The 23,250-nt window shown below is 42.7% G+C and overlaps 1 protein-coding gene across 1 annotated transcript; it reads right to left on the reverse strand.

The window, feature by feature from the left end:
- Nucleotides 1-13,576: 13,576 nt before the first annotated feature.
- On the reverse strand, nucleotides 13,577-19,446 carry LOC121868630 (acidic mammalian chitinase-like). The gene is made up of 10 exons (XM_042369463.1): nucleotides 19,340-19,446; nucleotides 17,366-17,508; nucleotides 17,012-17,155; nucleotides 16,613-16,744; nucleotides 16,136-16,387; nucleotides 15,632-15,817; nucleotides 15,102-15,230; nucleotides 14,789-14,959; nucleotides 14,304-14,447; nucleotides 13,577-13,828 (listed from the first exon to the last, which is right to left on the reverse strand). The coding sequence occupies exons 1-10, from the start codon at nucleotides 19,389-19,391 to the stop codon at nucleotides 13,694-13,696; spliced, it is 1,488 nt and encodes a 495-aa protein (XP_042225397.1). The 5' UTR covers nucleotides 19,392-19,446; the 3' UTR covers nucleotides 13,577-13,693.
- Nucleotides 19,447-23,250: the final 3,804 nt, after the last annotated feature.

A 23,250-nucleotide genomic window follows, 5' to 3' on the forward strand; every position in this document is an offset into this window, starting at 1 on the left:
CGTCACCCCGTGTTCCACCCTTTGACACATCTACCCCAGGTATCCTAAACCCTCTTCTTTTTAATCCTTTCCATCTCTCTTCAAGCCAATAGTTACTTCTTGTTGTCTCCCTTCTCTTTTATTTTCACCCTCACTCCACTGCTCACGTACTGCATGTTTTTTACAGGGATTAGCCCACCCGGGCACAGGTCACTGACCCACATCGAGGCCTGGGAGGCGAAGAAAAAAAAATATAATAATAATAATAATAATAATAATAATAATAATAATAATAATAATAATAATAATAATAATAATAAATACAAAAAAACCCCAGATCAAGTGTGAGAAAAGATATACCATATGTATGTGTAGTCAATAGTAAGAGAGACAATTGAAACCCTGTAATTGTGTGTAAATGAGGCAGAAAGTCAGATCAGCAAACTGGAACTTGGTCACAAATTTCGAGATGCCATATGGCAGCAGGGTGTACCATTAGACAATACATTACACCTTCTCCACACTTTTAATATCTCCTCCAGACCCAGCTTGGAGAAGGTCGTGCCCGATAGTGCTCCCGTTAGAGACCAAGGAAAATGGCCGCCTTGGATCGTTGTGTCGTGGGGGAAGAGGAGGGGAGTGTGGGGAAAGACGACCTCCTTGCCACTCTGTTAAGGCAGCTGGGGCAGTTGAGGAGTGAGGTTGACACTCTAAAGGGGGAAAATGAAGCCCTCAGGACGGAACTCCTTCAGGTAGGTGTCCTGCCTAGCAGGACACCTGCGAAGGAGGAGCAGGTGTGGAGAGTGGTTGTCTCCAAGGGGACTAGGGTCAGGCTCAGGAAAGCTGACCAGGGTGTGGAGTGTAGTAACCCTTACCAGGTGCTGCAGGAAGCTGGCGAGGAAGAGAAGAGGCAGGACGGTATGGATCAAGGAGAGGAAAGGGCAGTTGTACAAACCCTGCCCACAGGTAAGGTCGTGGTAGTTGGGGACAGCCAGGTGAGGTTTGTAGATAGGGCTTTTTGTGCGAGAGATAGGAAACGTAGGACTAGGGTGTGTTTTCCTGGGGCTGGGATAGGGCATGTAAAGACGTTGTCTGCATCCCTGGAGCGTGAAATTGTCACTCCGAAGTGGGGGTTTCGCCAGTAGAGAGGGGTCGGGGAAAGTGGGAGTCAAAAAACAAGCAGGTCCTGGGAAGCAAAATTAGTTGCTCAGGACAAGGGGTAAAACAGGACCAGGGACAGGTAGGTTTAAATGTATACTATACAAACAGTAGGAGCGTTAGAAATAAAATAGACTTGCTGAGAGCGGTTGTATGTACCGAGAATGTAGACGTCATAGCAATCACCGAAACTTGGATGAATCTGGCGAGCAAAATTTTTTTATCAGAGTACCACATAGAAGGGTACAACCTTTTTCACAAGGACAGGGAAGGTAGGAAGGGGGGAGGGGTCGCACTCTTCGTCAAGGATATATTAAAATGTTGTATTAATAATTCAATGAAGGGTGAAATAGGAACCGAGTCTGTATGGGTAGAAATCACGGAAGGAAGAGAAAAACTAATTATGGGAGTGATTTACAGGCCCCCAAGTCTTGGCAAAGAAGTAGCTCAGCCCATATGGCAGGAAATGAGTAGGGCAGCAAAATATAACAACCTATGCATTATGGGGGATTTCAACTTCAGAAATATTGACTGGGACAACATTGTAGGCGACTATGAATCTGAAGACTTCCTAGACGCAGTACAGGACAATTTTTGAAACAACTAATTACAGAACCTACTAGAGGTGACAATATATTAGACCTAGTATTAACAAATAAAGAAAATATTATCAGAGATATCACAGTAGGGGAAGAACTAGGTAACAGTGATCACAGAGAAATCAGGTTCACCCTAAATTGGGAAACGAAAAACAATGACAATATGGTCAGAGTCCCAAACTTTCGGTTGGCGGATTATCAGGGGTTAAGAAGGTACCTAGGTGAGGTCACCTGGGAACAGTCACGTCAGTTCCCAGTACGAAGGGGTGAGGTCATAGATGACACAATAATTGATCATGACTATAATATATTCACTAGTATACTACATAAAGCACAAGAACAAAATATACCATACAGAAAAATTAGGTCAAATAAGAATGAGCCAAGGTGGATGACCAGAAAACTTAAACATGACATAGGAATAAAGAAAGGAATATATAAGAAATTAAAGGGAGGGGAGGAGCAGCTCAGAAACAGGTATAATGAACTATCTAGGAATGTTAAGAAAAATGTAAGGAAAGCAAAGAGAGACTATGAAATCAAAATAGCAAGAGAATCCAAGGCGAATCCCAAGGGATTTTTCCAGGTATATAGGACAAAGGTCAAGGACAAAGTTGGGCCTTTAAAGTCAGGGAGGGGAGAATTGATAAATGGCAGTGAAGAAATAAGCAAAGCATTGAACAGCTACTTCTTATCAGTTTTCACAGAAGAAATTTGCGATGAAATTCCAGAGGTGGAACTGATATTTAAGGGAAAGGAAGAAGAGAAATTAAAGAATATCACTATCAGAAAAGAGGATGTTCTTAAGAAGATAAATAAACTAAAGAAAACAAAATCCCCAGGGCCGGATGAAATTTTCCCTCGAGTCTTGAAAGAGTGTAGGGAACAGATTAGCGGACCCCTCGTAAACTTATTTACAAAATCATTAGACACTTGAGTTGTGCCAGACTTGTGGAAACAGGCAAATGTAGTACCCATATTCAAAAAGGGAGACAAAGCATCAGCGTCAAATTACCGGCCGATCAGTTTGACGTCAGTAGTGGGGAAAATTCTTGAATCAATTATAGCAGATAGCATCCGATCGCATCTAGAGAAAAGCAAATTAATCTACGACTCTCAACATGGGTTTACAAAGGGAAAATCTTGTCTTACAAATCTGCTAACGTTTTTTAGGAAAGTCTTCGAGGTAGTAGATAATGACGAAAATTACGATGTTATTTACTTAGACTTTAGCAAAGCATTTGACAGAGTACCGCATCAGAGGCTTCTGAGAAAAATTTAGGCTCATGGTATCGAGGGGAAAGTTTTAAATTGGATAAAATCATGGCTCACCGATAGAACGCAGAGGGTCAGCGTTGATGGTGTTAAATCTGAGTGGGGCCGCGTAACCAGTGGGGTTCCCCAGGGGTCAGTACTAGGCCCACTCTTGTTCATAATCTACATAAAAGATTTAGATACTGGGATCAGCAGTGACATAAGCAACTTTGCGGATGACACCAAAATAGGGCGGCAAATTAATTCAGGGCAGGATGCAAATGCATTACAGGAGGATCTAAATAAATTGCAGGGGTGGTCTGAAAAATGGCAAATGAAATTCAACACCAGCAAGTGCAGCGTACTTAATGTTGGAAGAACAAATACTTATAATGTATACAGCCTTAACAACATCAACCTAGAGAAGTCGACTTGTGAAAGAGACCTAGAGGTACTTGTAAGCCCGGACCTACGGCCTAGAAAACAGTGCGTTAATGTTCGAAATAAGGCAAACAGAGTAATGGGTTTTATATCTAGAAGTGTAAGTAACAAGAGTGCAGAGGTCTTATTGCAACTATATCTTGCGCTAGTCAGGCCGCACCTCGATTATGCGGTTCAGTTCTGGTGCCCCTATTATAGAATGGATATAAATTCACTAGAGTCGGTGCAGCGAAGAATAACAAAAATGATTCCGGGACTTAGAAACCTTCCATATCAGGATAGGTTAAAGAAACTTAACTTGCATTCCCTAGAAAGACGAAGAGTGCGGGGAGATATGATAGAAGTATTTAAGTGGGTGAAAGGAATCAATAAAGGGGATATAGATAAAGTTCTTATAATATCCGAGCAGGATAGGACTCGGAGCAACGGATTCAAGTTGGATAAGTTTAGGTTTAGGAGGGAGATAGGAAGAAACTGGTTCACAAATAGGGTGGTGGACGAGTGGAACAAGCTTAGCAACTTTGTAGTAAGTGCGGGAACTCTGGAAAGTTTCAAAAGGAGGCTAGATAGATTCATGGATGATAGAGAGTGGTAGTAACTCTCGACAGGAGCTGCCATGCACAAGCCAACCGGCCTATTGCAGACTCCTTATTTTCTTATGTTCTTAATAGGTCCATCACACGACTTTCAGAGCTTCTACTGTTATCTATAAGCAACAGCCTACACTCACGCCCAGGTCACCCACCACCTGCATAGACAATCATCACCAAACTTGCAAAACTCTCGACATTACTCCTACTGACACACACACACACACACACCTCACACCAAACCATCCATGGAAATAAACACACACTACATTTACATAACTTAGGATACAATACTCAGAATATTACATCAATACTACACATAATATCTCCACAATACAACACGGAGTCCTTTAGTACCTCCATTTACGTCATGATAGTCACCTGCACCTTTGTAATCCAGCTCCGCGATCTCTCCATTGTCTTTAATCCTTACATTCATCACTAGGACACGTCTTGAGGACATATACACCAAGGAACGTACAAATGTACTGTAGTACAGTAGATACGAATAATCGCCCGATCAAGATTTAAAAATTAACTGATGCTTTGTCTACTAGGGATAAGTTTGCTTTTATTGCTAGAAGTTAATGAAAAATAATTAATATATGGTAAAATGTTCTCCGTGGACGAGTTTGTAAAATAAAGTGTCAGTACCGCTGCATCTGACGCCGTTCACCCACCTGCTTAGTCTCTTCGCGTCGTGTCACAATGCGAGCAACTCTTCTTTGTGGGAACTATAAATGGTTCTCTTTAAGAAAATTTATAATCAGTGTCAGACGTGAATAGGTGTTGCCGAGTACACATTGCTCATCCTTAAATTAGGGTACAGAGAATGACAAGTCTGATGGTGGAAGCGTGATGTTACGGAGATCAGATCACGGGCATATCAAAGGGAGACTGTGTTAATCCCATATCGTGTACGTGAGCGCAGTCATTTGTTGTAGATCTCTTTCGTTGTTCATTTTATATAAAAAAATCTGTGTGTGCTCCTGAGAAGTGTTCTTTTAGCGACTTAATCTTATTTACATTTTTACATGAACTATTTACCGGCATTATTTTCACAGGAGGCATCGACACCTCACTGGACTATGAGAATGACTTAAATTATAGTTTCATGTGTTAACGTGACCAGTAGCGCTTAAACGTAAGATGGTCACTCATGAAAGGTCAAACGTAGACACTATCCCCTTTTGAGCAATAACATTATAAAATCTTACCTAGAAAATATTCCTACTAATCTTCATCACAACAATTTAATATAAATAACTCCTCGTATATATAAGATTTACTTCTAGTGGCACACACAAAGACATCCAGTCAACGCCACACTTATTCTCTTTATATTTATTAATTTTTTCACTTTGCTGTTTCTTAATCTGATAATACTCTTAAGATATCGATTGAACCCGTTTTATCATGTTTATTATAATTTTAAAATTACTTAGCATCCGCATTTATATAACAATGATATATTCACGTCAGCGCAACAAAATATACAAATATATTTAGTGTTTATTTTTCTTTCCTTCCATACATTCTTCTCTCCTATTATACTGTAAGGTGACCGGGAAAGATTTAACCTGTTTCTTATTATCCAGCAGTCTAGTGAGTTACTTCACTCCCCTGGCAGAATGTTACGCCACCCCTGAGTTGTTCCACCACCAGCACATGATAAGTGTATTATCTACTGCTGAATGTACAAGGTTAGCATGCTGTACAACGAGAGAAACCTTTCCTCCAATAACGCCGGGAATCGAACCTGTGACCTTTCACTTACGGGGCGAATGCTTAAATTTGAAGCACAACCAACATTGGTACTTCTATGATGAAGCCAGTTCTTTGAGACGGGACAATTAAGAGTAATAATTATCGGAACTGGATCACGGGCCACACACATAACGCTAGCTGGCAGCTCAGGGCTACGCTCAACACTGGTTGGTAGCTGGGGGCCACACTCATCATTGGTTGGTAGCTGGAGGCCACACTCAACACTGGCTGGTAGCTGGAGGCCACACTCAACACTGGCTGGCAACTAGGGGTCACACTCAACACTGGCTAGTAGCTGGAGGCCACACTCAACACTGGCTGGCAACTAGGGGTCACACTCAACACTAGCTGGCAATTGGGCCAAAACACTGGCTGGCAGCTCGGAGCCACACTCCACACTGGCTGGTAGCTGGAGGCCACACTCAACACTGGTTGGCAACTAGGGATCAAACTCAACACTGGCTGGCAACTAAGGGCCACACTCAACACTGGTTGGCAGCTGGGGGCCACACTCAACACTGGCTGGCAGCTGGTGAAATAAGCTAGGGTGCCAAATGATCCTCAGGTGTATTAGTCTGGTCAGTAGTACTCACCATTGAACAAAGGCAGTACATAAGAACATGAGAAAATAAGGAGTCTGCAATAGGCCGGTTGGCCTGTGCATGGCAGCTCCTGCCGAGAGTTACAACCACTCTCTATCATCCATGAATCTATCTAGCCTCCTTTTGAAACTTCCAGCGTTCCAGCACTTACTACAAAGTTGGTAAGCTTGTTCCACTCGTCCACCACCCTATTTGTGAACCAGTTTCTTCCTATCTCCCTCCTAAACCTAAACTTATCCAACTTAAATCCGTTGCTCCGAGTCCTATCCTGCTCGGATATTATAAGAACTTTATCTATATCCCCTTTATTGATTCCTTTCACCCACTTAAATACTTCTATCATATCTCCCCGCAGTCTAGGGTGACAATAAAAAGTGAAAGTTTTTATTTTTAGATGGCCATTTGTCCAATACTGCGTACCCATGAAAAAAGAACACAGGCGAAATCCTGGGTCATTTGGACAATATTTAGAGGTGGCTCAAGCCATTTGAAGTTAACACTACTGAAATTATTATTGATTTTTTCTAATTTCTTTATTTATGAACCGATTACTATGAAACTTTGCAGGTATATGTAGAATGCAAATTCAAACTAAAGTTGTTCCTAACATTTTTTCTAAAAATGAGTAATGAGTATTTTGGCTGGTGCAGCTATTGGCAATGCAGAGGGGAGGGAGAGGCGGGTGTCAGTCGGGGTAGGGGGAAGAGGTTGTGTGCCAGTGTCTGACTGGTACAGTAGCATCAGTTGTGTGTGAGACGTGACGGTGGGTGTGTGTGCGTCGCTCTTGTTGCAGTATTACGGTTAGTACCATTGTCTTTGTCTAAAATCAATGCATCAATTTAGGTATATAACACTTTAAAAACTTTATACAAGTGATCTTGCATGCCGTATGCTTTATGGGTGCTGTTGTTTGCATAACAGTAACAACATAAGTTACATAAATGTTTTTGTTTGTTTCAGGTTCAATGGAGAGTACACGTTCAAAAACTGAAGTTTGGCTCATTGGTCAACACATAACCGAAATCACGGGTGCACAACTTCCTTCAAGAGGAGATGTTCTACGTCTGTTTTTCCACGGTCACAATGAACATAAGAAAACAGTGAATGATTCTGCGAGTGAAGTTGCAGCATCGGTTATTAGTTTCTGGAATAAAGCACGGATTCCTACCATAACTGAGAAGAGTATTGGACGAAAGGTAGTGGATCTTTTTTTAATGTGGAAGGGACTTAAGAAAAACTGCACTCGCACTACAGACACACAACGTAAGAAAGAGGAAACTTTTTGTGATGAGTTAGAGGACCTCTTCGATGTTGCCCACCCCAAGGCAATGCAGCTCTTGACCATCAAAGAAGACCGAGCATTCCTGGCAGCGCAACGAGAAAAAGGGAGAAGAGGTGTAATGGCAGGAGTAGACAAAAAGATTGCTTGTTCCATCAGAGTACCACGACGTCAAAATATCAAGAACATGTCTCACAGTCTTCGGTCGTCACCTGTGGTACCTCAGTGAAGGCTTGGTGGGTCTTGCACTCTTCGATCCACAAGTTAATGCAACAATGAAGACAAACATAGTTCGGGCAATCGTTGAGAGGAAGGCGACCGAAGATTCACCAAAACGTGCTGCTCTTCCTGCCACATCTTCCCTTCCCACAAAGCAGCTCTCAGACTTTGCTTCTAGAGGATCAAACTTTCTATTTGAAAGTCTCAAAATGAAGACTTCTTTTTTGTCCAAGGAACCTGACACATGGTCTGATGATGAAGACTTCAAAACTGGCGTCGCAGTTGTGGGTGGTCTCAGAGTCATCAACGACACTGCAGAGAGAGGGATTGCCTTGATACAGGCATTCAACAGCAAGATCACGAAGAGTGAAGACCAGCGTCAACATCTGCTGCAGGTTGTTGAAGAGCAGAGGCGGTCACAACCAGGGACATCAAAACAGGACCTTACAAGCAAAAAGCGAAAACAATGAATGGGTTGTCCACACCTCTCCCACCCATTGATGTAAGCGTGTTCACTGCAGTTTCATTTTAAAAAGGAATTAATCATTTATATGTACAGTGTACACATAAACTTGCTCAATATGTAAATTTTAAAATAAACCGGCATATTATGAATATTCGTATTTTTTGCCAAAAGGATAAAACTTCAATTGACTTGAGCTACCTCTAAATATTGTCCAAATGACCCAGGATTTCGCCTGTGTTCTTTTTTCATGGGTACGCAGTATTGGACCAATGGCCATTCCATTTAATCAATTTTAGAAATTCACCCCTATGCACTATTGTCACCCTACCCCGCACTCTTCGCCTTTCTAGGGAATGCAAGTTAAGTTTCTTTAACCTTTCCTGATATGGAAGGTTTCTAAGTCCCGGAATCATTTTTGTCATTCGCTGCACCGACTCTAGTGAATTTATATCCATTCTATAATAGGGGCACCAGAACTGAACCGCATAATCGAGGTGCGGCCTGACTAGCGCAAGATATAGTTGCAATAAGACCTCTGCACTCTTGTTACTTACACTTCTAGATATAAAACCCATTACTCTGTTTGCCTTATTTCGATCATTAACGCACTGTTTTCTAGGCCGTAGGTCCGGGCTTACAAGTACCCCTAGGTCTCTTTCACAAGTCGACTTCTCTAGGTTGATATTGTTAAGGCTGTATACATTGTCAGTATTTGTTCTTCCCATATTAAGTACGCTGCCAGGGTCAGGGTTGATGCCGGGGTTCTGGCAGCGGCCTTCGGGTGGCGCGGTGGTCGTAGAGGCTGTTGTGGGTTTATCTGGGTCCTGGGGGAAGGGAGGAAGCAAGCAAATAAGTCACAATATATAACTACGATCCTTTGAGTATGTGGAAGGTTCAGTATGAGGGAGAAAGAGTAATGAGATGTATAAATATGAGAGGAGGAGGAAGTAAATGGTGTAAAGAAACATGGAGCGTGAGGATGAAAAAAAGTTGTACTATTATACTGAGGAGTGGTGGTGGAGAAAACATAGGTTATTAAAGTCTGTGTGGGTAGTGGTGGGCAAGGAGGGTAGATGACTCACCAGGTGGGCAGGGTAGGTGGCTGGGATTTATTTTGTTTATTGCCCCCGCACTGGGGCTAGTTTATTGGGCACCCCCTTACATCCTGTACAAGGTGAAGCGCAAAAGCGTTTACAGCTCCCATCTGGGAAGCATGCATAGTTCAGCTTGCCTTCATGACTCATGCATTAAGGGCGTAGAAGGCTGAAGGGTCATGGGTTTTGTCAGCAAGTTACATAAAGTGACAGAATGATAAATGTGTGGGGGTAAAATTCCCGGTACAATTCATCTGTTTATGGCAAAGCGTAGCAGGTCCCTAATGATGTCACGTGCCTGTCTCTAGGAGGAGGGATATCTGGTCAGGGAGGGAAGAGGTGTTGGTAACTGTGAGGGGAGTGGAGGATGCAGGTGGAGTGTGGGCAGTGAGGGTCAGAGTAGAGAGCGATGTAGTCAAGTTTCCCTCCCCGATGTGGGTGGGTGAGGGAGGGCAGAGGAGACGTACAGGGTCAGGAGTTACTCCGGAAGTTTGAGTGGGGCCCCTGGGAGCAGAGACTGGGGTGCCTGGCGTTGAGGTCCCCCACAAGGGGGGGTGGGGGTGGAGGTGATATGGTGTGGTAGGACAGGTACAGTAGAGGTGGAGAGAGGCACATAGGCATTGACAATATTGAGGGACATACCTTTTAGTGTGATTGTGATGGCCTGTGAGTCGGTGGTGTCGTCATCAAAGGGGGCGTCGAGAGGTTGGTAGGGGACATCCTTCTTGACGTAGATACGTAGTCCACGTGCACGTTCTCGTGGTGGTTCATCGACGCGGGGAACAGGGGTGGATGGGCTCTCAACACATGTGTAGCCACTGAACATATAGGTACCAGCAGCACACCGCGTTTCTTGGAGGCACAGAACGTCGACGTCTTCAGTGTGGGTATAAGTTTTGAGGGCACCAAACTTGTTTTGCAAGCCATTTATGTTTCAGGTGAGTACCTGCAGTCCTGTAGCGTTGCTATCCATTGTGGTGTATTTGACTGGTTTACAGGATGGCCGGTTGGGTACATGTGTACCCCTGACGTGGAAGGGTGGGCCTTAGGTGCAGGCATGCCGGTGGGGTACAGGTATCCGGGGGTGGTGTCCTCAGGTCCAATAAGAAGCCCTGGTGGAGACAGCACAGACACAGGAGCGGGCGCGGCTTGCGATGGGTGGACAGGTTGAGGCATCACGTGTTGTGGAGATGAGGCAGGACTTAACTCGGGGGCAGCAGGACACGCGAGGGAAGGCCCAGTAGCCGCCACACCAGTAGTGATGGCCGACGGCGGTGGGGTAGGCCGTGGGCAGGGGGGGGGCTCACAGGTGGACTAACAGCTTGTGTCAAACCAGAGGGGAGGAGTGAGTAGGTGGCAGCAGAAGGAAAGAGTAGGCCGTGTAGGTCACAGATGGTGGTACAGATTGTAACAAAGAGTTTTTCAACACAATTGGTAAATTATTGGAAGAGGGATATGATCTGTGTCATGTCACCGGGGGGAGGGGGCACCGGTGGGAGCACAAGGCCTGACAGCGTCAGAGTAGAGACGGGGATGAGGCCCAGTAGTGGTCGAGTTGGGAAACGGCAGGTGCTGTTGTGCTGCAGCCTGGCGAGGTCAGGTGGAGGCAGGTGTTGTTGAAGAGGAAATCATTGCTGGAAACAGAGGGGACGCAGAGGGAGGCGGCCCGGTAGACGGGGAGGTTGGGGGCGTTGTGGTAGACGCGGCCTTCGGGGAGGCTTTTCCCCTTGGACAGACGGATTATTGGGGCATTGCCGTGAGTCAGCATTGTGCCGACCGCCACAGTTACAGCACCTGGGGTCATCTACATAGCCCACACCACCCCTATTAAGGTGGTCTTTGATTTTTTGGGCACAGGCGGCGGAGTTATGGTTACGTGAACAGAAGCGACATCTGGGATGATCACGTCAGCAGCAGGCAGTGAATGTGTGACCCCAATGAAAACGGATAACACATAAAGCAGGTCCAGGGTGATAGGGTTCTGCATAAAGTGAAGGGAGGACTGGGTGGGACTCCACAGTGGTTGGCCACTCCCTTCCACTTACTTGACAATGACAGCAGCTTGTGGCATCTTCCCCCGGTAAGGTCGATGTATACTGAGTATACAGTACTATAATTAAAGTCACGAGCATCTTCGACATCAGCGTATAGGGGGAATGGTTTCACTTGGATGTGGCAACATTCATCAGAATATTCTGGGGGGGGGACACCAGGACAACCCCGTCAAAGCCAACAGTAATAAGTGTTTCATAGACCTCAGGAGTCTGACACTTGATAAAGTTCCGGTTCCTACCTTTTCGGAATTGAATGTTGAGACCATGTTGTCTACAGAACTTCTTCATCCAATTAAACCATTCCTCGACGGTTTTCAGTGAGTCCTTGGGGAAGTGTAGATTCAGCTTAATTGGCTGATTGGCAGAGGGCAGGGTGATAGGGTCCGTGGCATTGGTGTTTCCACTCCGGCTAGAGTTTCCCATAGAAACATTATCGTCACTGTCACAATCACTGGGGTCTGAATCTTGAAGGGTGTTGGATTCAGTATGACCAGACGAGTTGGCAATGGCATCCGTATCAAGGATGTCTGGGGCGTTTACGTCGACCCCCCATACGGGCAAAACCTTGCCGGCTGAAGGGAGTCGGTTCTGAGGGGACCTTTATGGGACGATCAGGAAGTCAAGAGAACCTATGGGTACGTCTTTCCCCTTTTGTGGTCACTCCACGACTGAGGGTGGGTGGGGTTGTCGCCGCCATAGTCATAATAAGGTCGAAAGGCCGATGGTGGCAGTAGCCATGGAAGTCGTCATCGCAATGCTCCAAGTCATAAGCCCGCCAACTTGGCCTGTGTGGTGACGAGAGTATGTCAGAGAATCACAGACAGCACTTTGAGTATATCCTATACTTAATATCAATTAGGGGACCACCTGATGATTAGGCACCCACACTTATTTCACTTGATGATTAAACCCCCTAACGTTAACATAACCTAGTGCTACCCTAACCTAACCTAAACTAACCGACAAGAGGTGTTTAATCATCAGGTGAAATAAGTGTGGGTGCCTAATCTTCAGGTGATACCATTTAGGAAGTGAAAACTGAATAAGCAATATCATTGGCCGGAGTAACATCAATGATATCATTCGCTGTCATTGACAATTTAATGTCGTTAAGGTGTTTAAGCGTATAACAAGGTTAGTAATTACATTAATCCATCAAAAGTTAATATGGTAAAGAAGAATGTGTCATGTACTCAGGTGCGATGGAGACAGCAAAAAGGGTATACGAAACTAATAAAGAATTCTAAGCAGCCATTAGTAATTTTAACATAGGGCTATCAACACAAATACAAGTCACGTTAGGTGTTTCAAATTACTTCGTGTTTCATTTATATGCCATTCAATAAATCTTAAGAAGTCGTAATAATTTTTTGCCACATGTACAGTCTCATTCAAGATTCTTCGGACACTGCAGGAGACAGATGGCAACTCAAGGCCGTTTGTTTACTAAAGCACGTAATATAATATAATACGAAAGAACAAAGCCCAACCAATAATTAAGCAACAGTGAACTAAGTAAACAATCACCGATAACCTTTTACATTCATTCATAATTTTTACTACTTACTATGGTAAAAAATACGGCCTTTAGTTGCCAGGTGTCTCCATCAGTGTTCGAAGAATCTTGTACGAGACTGTACAAGTACACCGACATACAACAACCTGTATTATCTTATCTTATAACGCTATGCACTCTTACCTCGTTGTACCCAATAAAGCCTGGGCTCTTGGTCTATTGCCCCGACTGGCTGGGGTATAATGACATAAATATCTTAGCGTTGTACACAGACAAATAAACCACTGAATTATCAGTCACAAGTTTTGGCTGCTATACTGATTATAACGTGTAAATGTGTTATAAAGAATGTGTTAAGTTAAAATATTAATTAGTAGTTGTACTGTGTTATGCAGCCATATGTTCCAACACCACAGCCGACCATAAAGTATGTTTCAAGACTTACTTAAAATGAGAACTTTGTGTCCTTCAATTATCGTCGTTAAATATTCTCGGACATCGTAGGTAATTTATCTTTTGTATGATTATGGTCGGTTAAGGCATCGCAGTAAAATACAATTTAATCGTAATTTGTTTTATTTCTTTCAAAACAAATCATCAGTTACACTTGTGCCTGTTTGATCCTGTAGAGGTTCAGTCAGTTAGTGCTTGTGACCCGATGGTAGTGTTGGTGTATTAGGCGCAGTCATTGACGCAGACATTTCCTTCTGCACACACAGTCTTGGCCCAGTCACAGAGGTGGTTGGTGGGGGAGAAGAGAGTGCCGGCGGGACACTTCTCTTCCGTAGCATCATATCCCCCTGACCCATTCTGTCAAAAATAAACATAACATTAACTGACACTGCCAGCACTATATCTGCACTAATGAATTTCCTCGTAGTTATTGCTGTAAGTGATATGAATATGATACAGTGTTTGGTGGGAGGATAGTATAAGGAATTGTGTGTGAATAACCTTAGTGTTAGTACGAGGAAGTGTGAGGGGTTGTACACACCTGAGAATGCTTTGAGGAAATGAGGCAATGAAGTTAAGAAAATAAACAAATATAAAGTGATGAACAGATAAACATGAAAGTAAACTTCATGCCACTAAGAATTTCAGGAGTTTGAGTTCAGTTGGCACAAAATTTTTATATGTAGGAATCTAACGGGATATTGCAGGGAATATTTGGAACAAGTTAAGGGTCTACTAGATGGTGGCGCCACGTCTGGTTGTTAAAATGTTTAGTTTATGAATTTTAACAATTCTACAAGAAATCCAAAGATACACAGAGGAAGGCACTGACCGGAGCACACTCATAGTAGTGGGTACAGTCATTGGGGTCAGCGTTGTTACCGGGCTCAGTGCACACATCGTCAGGAGGCGGCTTAACGGTGGTGGTAGTAGTGGTGGTGGTGCTCGTGGTGGGCTCAGTCGGTGCGCTCGGGTCCTGTACGACAAAGTCCATATCTTTAGTGTTAAAACTAATACGAAATATAAAATTTACTACCAGACACATTCTATGTCAGTCAAAGTGGTTCAGAATAGAGTTATGCTCTTCAGGTCGACATAATTACATAATTGTCTCACAACACACACACACATATATTACTGTAATAGTCAAAGTTAAACAAAAGAGATACTAATGAACCGAATATTGTTGCCAAATCTGTTTTGTTGCCCAAAAGAGAATTGGTGCTGATCCACACAGCAGAGAGGTTGAGAGGGTTACATGGTATGAATTAGGTCGAGTGAGAGGGTCTCATATTGAATGGGTAGAGAGTAGCTTACCCTGGTGGTGGTGGGAGGTGGAGGGGGAACGGTGATGATACCGCCAGAGAAGGTCTCCACCATGGTCTTGATGAGGTCATAAGGACGAGCGTTACAGTCGCCGCGGAAGTCGTCAGTGTCGATACTCCACACCATCATGCCTGCCAGGTTGTGTTCCTTGGCGTAGCTAGCCTGCGTATGACAATTAATTACTGATAAAACCAGAATATTTTGCTACTATATAGGCGTAGATACTCTATGGAATATAAAAATATAGTTTTATCTTCATTGATAAGCCTTTTCTTGATATACACAAGTTAAATGGTGAGTTTACCTTAATAGCGACGGAGGTGTGGTTCTCGTAGGAGCACCACAGCCTACCACGGTAGGCGTAAGGTTCGTTCATGCCTGGCGCTGTCTTGATGGTCCACTGGTCGGGGTGCGTCGTCTGCGCGTAGCAGATCTGAAAAACAAACAAACAAGAGGTGACCAGCTTGATTTTGCTTGTCCTTACGAACATGTTTCTTCTTCAAGGGAGGTTAAGATTGCGTTTTGGTGTGATGTGGCCGTTTTGAATAAATGTAACAATATAAGAGTCAAATATGCACAGCAGTGCAGATAAATATGACACAAAATTTTACGCAACCGTATGAAAATGATTATTTAATTTTACTGGTGCCAGGATTCTTTGAGGAGTAAACCATCCCTAGACATCCAACTGTAAATACAGTACTTTAGGCTAGACAACAAAGTGGATATTTAGGTCCTAAAATTGAGGAGGGAAACACCGATTGTTTTTATTACTTGGCGGGGAATAATATTGTTATTATGATAAAAAGAAAAGAGTTGGTGTGACAAGAGTACCTCGTTGTATCCCCACATGCCCGGTTCCTCAGTCCAGGGTCCAGCCTCTCCTGGTTGGCTGGCTGGTGAGTAGTAGTCTGTCTTGGAGGCGTCGTCCAGGGTCCAGCATCTACCGTAGAGGGGCACACCCAGGGCGATCTTGGAGCTGGGCATTCCTTTCTCCATCCAGTAGTTCACGGCGAAGTCCTGAAATAGGAGAGAGGATAACAATGTCACTAACTTACACAAAAGAATATCCTGGATGAATCATAACAGACATAGGGGTCATATAACAGATTCACAACGCCTCTTACATTTATTCTCTTTAAACGGGAATCAAACAAAGTATTGGGTTCCCATAAAATCTATACAGCTTCGATCCCATTCTTAGCCTCCATCTTTCCATCGTAGTTTTAACTGTGCTACTTTGATATACATTTCACATCAAAAGGTAAGGAAACTCGTTAAGGACATCCTAATGTGAGACTCGGGGAAAGTGAACGGGAAAGGTATGATATAACTTACGACGTTAAGGTTCTTATTATCGCCGGTGTCATCGGGATAAGGGTACAGTCCAGACTGGTGGTGGACGAAGGGTTCCCAGTCACCGTGAAGATCGTAAGTCATGAGGTTCATAATGTCGAGAGCTTGGGCCATCTTAGGTACATCGTATCCACCATCGATCTTATCCTTTCCGGCAGACACGGCGGCCGTCAGGATCATCCCGTTGGAGTGCAGGGAGTCCGACATCTCCAAGAGTAGGGTAGCGAAGTTTTGCTGCAAAGAAAATAATCTATAAACTCCCAGCCTTTCACAGTCTACACCTCTACGGTATGCCAGCGATACAGTCTACAGTGTCAGGGTCACACCATCCACAGTATCTGGATTATGCAGTCCACAGCATGTAGGCCGTAAAGTGAACTAAAGAATATACTGTACTTGTGCATTCAGTTTATATGAGCACATGAAATAAGTGAATGTAGTATGAGTGTATTCACCGACCTTGTCCTGAGGCTTGCCGCCTCTCATGGATGGGTACTCCCAGTCGAGGTCTAGACCGTCGAATTTGTGATCCTTGCACAGGGCGATGGAGGAGTCGATGAAGGTCTTCCTCTTGGCGGGATCCATAGCCATCTGTTAACAGTTAGGGCCACATTTGCATTTTGTCTTTATATTGTATGTCAATAAAATCTTTCTTCATTCAAAGACAAAGAGGGGTAGCACAAAGAGTGTTTGCATTGGCAAGTGTTTTGAGCCAAAGTACAAGGCGAATATTTCTATCTCTATGTGTCTATCAAATTTTATTCCACTCCCAAACAAATAGGAGCATAATTAAGACCTTAATATCGTGTATAGATAAGGTTATAACGTTATATAAAAAATATATGTAATTTTACTAACATTGGAGTATTTGGTCGAACCCTCATTCCAGCCACCGATGGCCAAGGTTGTGACCAATGCGGAATTCTTCTCCTTGAGAGCGGTGAACCTGTTGTAGGCACACTCTCCGTAGTCCTTACACAGTTCGTGCCACGGGTCCAAAACCTGCCAGAGACATCACATTAAGTAGTCAGAATAATTTGTTGCCTAACCCTAGTAACCAAACTGTACTGTATACTAATATATACATTTGAATGTTAGAATGTCCTTGAAATAACACAAAATATAAAAACACTTAAGATTTAATAAGAGAGTTCTTAGAATATATCATAAATTATCACCAGAAAAGTTACGTTAGTTTCTTTATAGTCTTACCTTGATTTTCGAATTGGAGCCAAGTCCGGCAAAGGCAAAGATGAGGTGAGAGCAGATCTTGGGATCAACGTCCTCTACATCAAAACTGCCCTTCCCTGGCCTGTACACGGCCCATGACTCCAAGTAGCACACCATCACGCCCTCTGTCGACAAATTAAAGAGATAATAATAATTTCTACATTAGGCCTCCATATGTGTCGAATCACCTCGCGCGTAAAATCGTCACCTGAATCTCAGTTTGGATTTAAATGAGCTTGAAATACATCCTTAATATGTGGTGACAAATTCTACTACTAATGTTTGTTTCATCCTACGAATTTATATCCTTACTTATTAAACACTGCGTAGTAGCTGCAAAAGCCCTCTCCCATCCCTCTTACCTCCTAAAGTAAACCTTAACCCCCTCAACCTGTGTACCACATCTACCCCTCACTCACGAGCGATTCGGAATCATGCTTCAGTGCACTCTGGATTCACACATCATGGTGAAATAGGACTGGCAAACGCTAACTGTACCACGTGGAAGTGTGGGCGACTGTATGTTGGTAAGCGACGAGCTGCAAACATGCGCTTGAAATTTGGCAAATCGTAAAATGAAAAAGAAGACGCAAGGTAATACTCAGAGATTGTGTAAGTCCTTAAAATTTTATCAGAATAAAAGAAAGAAAATTAATTTATAGAGAACGTAAACATTTTGTATGGTCCATCGTCGTACACTTCACTTTAACTGTAACATTCCTGAACGTAAACATTAAATATGACTCTTTAGGCTGAGCACGGTACACTCAGGGCGGCCAACACAATATTTTAGTTTTATAAAATTTTTATTTTGTAATGTTTACTCCCCTAATACAACGAAACCTTGCGATAAAAGCCAAAACAGTGAAGAAAAGCCCAAGAATAATTAGTTATATTAAACGTGGAAAATCTAACCAAAATAATATTGCTTTAGTATTGCATATGGAGAAGCAATTTATAAATTTTTCAGTACTGATGTGGTCTGTATTTGGTCTACTGGGAGGAAGAGAAGGAAGATGAATAAATATATAAATTAATAAACATATAAATGATTAATATTCTTTTATCTTTTAAGATTCTTCATTGTATAGAAGTTAGGATTTAACATAAAAAGGGATGTTTGGGTTCCTTGGTTAGTGCTTTGCACTCCCGGCCTTTGAGAAAAGAGTTCCAACACCTGGAGAAATATGGCTGATAGTGTGTGATCGTCTGTAGTGTCTAAATATACTTTTCACCCAGTCATACTAGTCTCCGGCACTAGCCAGTCTTTGCCTTGGGTTGCAACAATATCCTTCCATTGTCAGGTTAAGAGTCAGGACTGGTCAGTCATTCCCGCCTGGTGGATGTTTGTCAAAGTAAAAACTACAGGAGCCAGCGTAAAGGATGTTTGCTATTGACCTTCCGTAATGATCTATCACAACTTAGCTCTGTTGTTATTATGAACTGATGTATGGAAAAGCTTTTTGTCTCCGCTCAGTTTGTGCCCAAATATCATAATTTTGAAATAAAATATCTCATATTAATTCTTCGTCCCTATAAGTTCTGACTTACAGGAACTACGCATAACGTAAGTTCCTCGTGACTTGCTCAAAGGTCTGTAGAGGTTAACGAGCTCAGCAAAAAAGGAAAATAAAAAAGTCAAAGATATGTATCTCACTCTGGCGAAAAAGTTATTATATAAAAAAGACTAGATGTGAAGGATCCCCAACTAAATAATGACAATGATGAAAATACCGTGGTGATAATAATTCAATATCAAAACTTTCTCTCGGGTAAATAAATGTACACACGTGTTTTTGGGAGGGAGACGATAAAGTGGAACAAGCGAGGGCAAGAGTGTACAGTGCCTAGTTAAGTGGGCGCTGCAGTTCTAAAGGAGCTCAGTCCTAATAATTAAATTACAGTAAGTTTGGGTCTAATAGGAATGAGGCTCTTTGCTGTGTTACAAGAGAGTACCTGTTAGAGAGAGCGCGACGGCGAGAAGAGGCAGCACTAGAAGGATTCTCATGACAGACAATACTTGAGTATGTGTGGACGTGTGGTCTCTCTCGCTCACTTATATAGCCACTCTTGCCCGTCCTCCTGCCTATAGGTGCACAAGCACCAGCATCATAGAGCCACACGGCCTTGATAGCGTGGTATCATATCCCTGGGAACTCACCATCATTGTGTTGATTGTGACAAGGACACAGGAAGGCTTGTAATCACTGTCACTGGGTTACGGGTGCAGCGAGCTCTTCGATATCACATCTTCCAGGCTCACGTTCGGATCCCCAATTCAGAAACTTCTGGATCATTCACTGTAATTGTTCCTTGAGAGATAGACAGCAACTGCTAGATGATTTGAGATAGGAAATTGATAATTAGAACACTTGTATTGGTAAGTAAATGCAATGTGTCTCTTCACTTTATACATACAATATTTGGTCTCTTCAACTTCAACAAAGTATCATCTATACTACACCTGTCTGCATCTGAGTTGACGTTACTTAACCTATCTTTTATGTTGTATCGTATTTAGATTGGCCACACTATGAAGAAACAACGGACAAAGAACACCAATTCTGAAGAAAAAACACTTCTGATTGCGGTCACATCAATGAGACTTGATTAAATTTATGTTTTTTGTACCGACCACTACTGAGGAATATCCGTGTGACAAATGTGAAGCTCTACCAGAAACGATAATTTCCCACTTGCGTGTGCTGCTGACCTCTTTCATCAGTAAATCGACGAGACGAAGTACCAGAAAACACAACTAGCTCGCCGATGTTTGGAGTAATCCACCCGGCAGCGCTGGTGACTTACGTAAATGACTGCCAGTTGTTTATAAGTACAGTAGGGCCAGACAAAATTAGGAATACACTGTAAGTCCAAGCGTCAGAGCTTTGAAAAAAATCTGTCATGATGAGATCCGAGGTAAAAATGAAACATAAAATCACAGTTTTATGAGGCTGGAATGATAATGCCATCAAAGTCAACGTTGAATTAGATGTTATTGCTGAATAATACACATTTTTCTGTAATGGCGCTGATGGAGACCGTGTTGGATGCAACCCACTCAACTATGTAGGCAATACTTTCTGTTGTGTAACATTAACTAAATTTTATGTGACTGGTAAAAACGATTCAATCCTTTATGAAAAAAAATCATCTGGGCTGGTTTTTACTGTAAGACCATTAATGTGTAATAGAAAAAAAAGAGTTGGATCTGGTGCGGAACCCTGAGGGACCCCAGGATATACACAGTGGTTGTCAGAAAAATGTAAGTCCCGGCCTACATGCACTCTGGTCGGTCAGAAAAACAAAATATATTGGGACTCAAGGAAAAAGGCCAAGAGAAGGTAATTTGACAGTTGAGAATCGATGTGAAACTCAAGTGCTTTAGGAAAGTCAAGAGTAACTGATTCACTATTTCAGTCTATTAGTATAGACAGTCTCCCCAAACCCTTTCACTATGGGGACGCCACGTTTAATATTTATTCGGCCAACGCCAGACGGTTTTATTCAGCAGAGGCCTCCGTACACAAAGGGGGTTGGTTAATAGTGCCTCAACACTGCATACTTAAAAGCTGATAAAACGTTCCCCTCAATACTTGCACACGACGAAAAATAGCTGTATCAGCATGAACCTCCAGAGTGGTCAGTATCCCCGATTTTCTCACACCAGTCGTTAATTGTTGTAATGTTACTAAGTCTTTATTAGATAGACCCAGAGAACCCTAATGGTTCATACATCTTAACTGTCTTCAGTGCTGTTCTTCTTGCTCAAATAGTAGAGGCATTATCAGGTAGGGCTCAAACAAAATGCCATGCACCTCTTCTTGATCGATGGCAAAAGATGATCAAGTCTAGATCACTCCCACCTGTGTCTATGACCCGAGGCCCCATGAGTTAGGGTTAACTTCTCTCAGTCCCGACAATGCTAAGTCCTGAAAAATGTACAGCTGCACCTTTTCTACCGAAGACAGGGAAGGGACTTGCCCATCCGCATAAAAATGCAAAGGAAATTCCCATATTAACTATGACATTGAGTGCTTCGGAAGCTTCTCTGTCACCTGAGACACCGTCCCCGCCTACGCAATATGATTAAACAGTTGAAGGAATTTCCTCTCACGAACAGCTAAATTTCTAATGAAGTGAATTTCGTTAGGGTAGTCGAAATTCTCTTGGGCCTTCTTGGCTATACGCAGACTGTAATTAAGGTGAAAAGTACTGGATTTTATTTTTACATGTTTAGATTTTAAACAAGGAATTCTAAGATAGTACTCAGATGTTTTGAGAACCAGAGCTTTTCTAGAAACATTAAACACTCGCAATGAAGAGTCATATACAGGTATTTTACTAAACCACGATAATGCTTGAGGGTCACTGCATGATGGCATATTGGATACAGAGGCGAGGGTAAACACCTTTATCATAGAAACTATAAAATCAGATGAAGATTAGGAACCCCAGCTTATATCACCTTAAGATTAAACACCCTAACGCTACTTGGGGGGTGGATTAGGTTAGATAAAGTAATGTTAGGTTAGGACAGGTTAGCTTTATGAACGGTTAATCTTAATGTGCCTCATCTTTCACGCAGAACGAATATTAATACTTCGGTCAGTAGATAGAAGAGTTATTTGTGAGAAAAGAAAAGTGTGGCCCTGTTTTTGTTTATCACACCCCACTAAAGGCCCCAATCTTGTCAGCTGTACTTTCCCAACTTACACCTCAGTACAACCCTCCCTACTTCCCTCCCCTCCTCCTCCTCTCTCACTCTGTGTACACCCACCAAAAAAAGCCTTGTCTTATTTGCTTCAACAGCTTTGGTACACACAGTAAAAAAAAAAGTACCGCACAGATTATGTGCGAAACAATATGATACCACGGACGAGGGATAGTGGAATATGCGTGTTGGTCCTGTATTATGGTGGTAGCCCTGCTTTCCTTGTCCGAGTGTGTCCTCGCACATCTGTTGCCCTACCATAGGTAGGTGGAAACCTTTGCCATACAAGCGCGCATACCAACCCTCCCGGCACATCGGGGGATGTATGGATCATTATGAAAGAAAGCAGACAACCCCCCCCCCCGCTGGGCGATACTTTTTTTTTTTACTGTGTATAAGCAGACGCCATTTCACAATACAAGTTAACATGTTTATAGTATGAAATTATAAATCTTTTATCCATACACAGTATCTTGTTTCAGTGCCCTAAAATTGAGAAAATATGAAATAGTAAAATTTCTGATGTTGGCCAAGATGACAAACATACTGTACAGATCGGAATAATGAATAATTTTTAGCGAAAATATTATTAGTGTTTTTTTAAGTTATCAATAATGGGGATAAGCCCCATTTTTCCTTAACATAACGGTTATACAGATAGGTAGGTAGGTAGGTAAATCGGTATCTAGATAGAGTGGTGGATAGATAGGTTAGTAGATAGATAGATGGGTAGATAGATAGGTAAATAGATAAATATTTTTTATTAAAATTGTCCTCTGAATGAACATTGATTCAGCCTGTACTGGACATACTAAGGTAAGCAGCAAAGTTTACCCCAGTGTATTTAGTGTTAACATCTATCTACCTTAATGAGCACAGCATTAAGACTACAAAAATATCGTAGAAGATATTTTGAGGGCAGAGAAGTAAGTGGGGTGAGCATAGAGAAGTTGGGTGAGCATAGGGGAGGAGTGGGGTGAACATAAAGGAGTAGGGTGAGCATAGAGGAGGAGTGGGGTGAGCATAGAGGAGGAGTGGGATAATGAATCATGGGGAAGTTAACTTATAAGCTGAGGAGATAAACTGATGGTGACAACAGCTGGTGATAGTCCAACAACCGTCATGGGAAAAATCAACACGAAAACTGATAAAT

The sequence above is a fragment of the Homarus americanus genome, unplaced genomic scaffold, assembly GCF_018991925.1.
Source record: "Homarus americanus isolate GMGI-L3 unplaced genomic scaffold, GMGI_Hamer_2.0 scaffold59495, whole genome shotgun sequence".
Taxonomy (NCBI): domain Eukaryota; kingdom Metazoa; phylum Arthropoda; class Malacostraca; order Decapoda; family Nephropidae; genus Homarus; species Homarus americanus.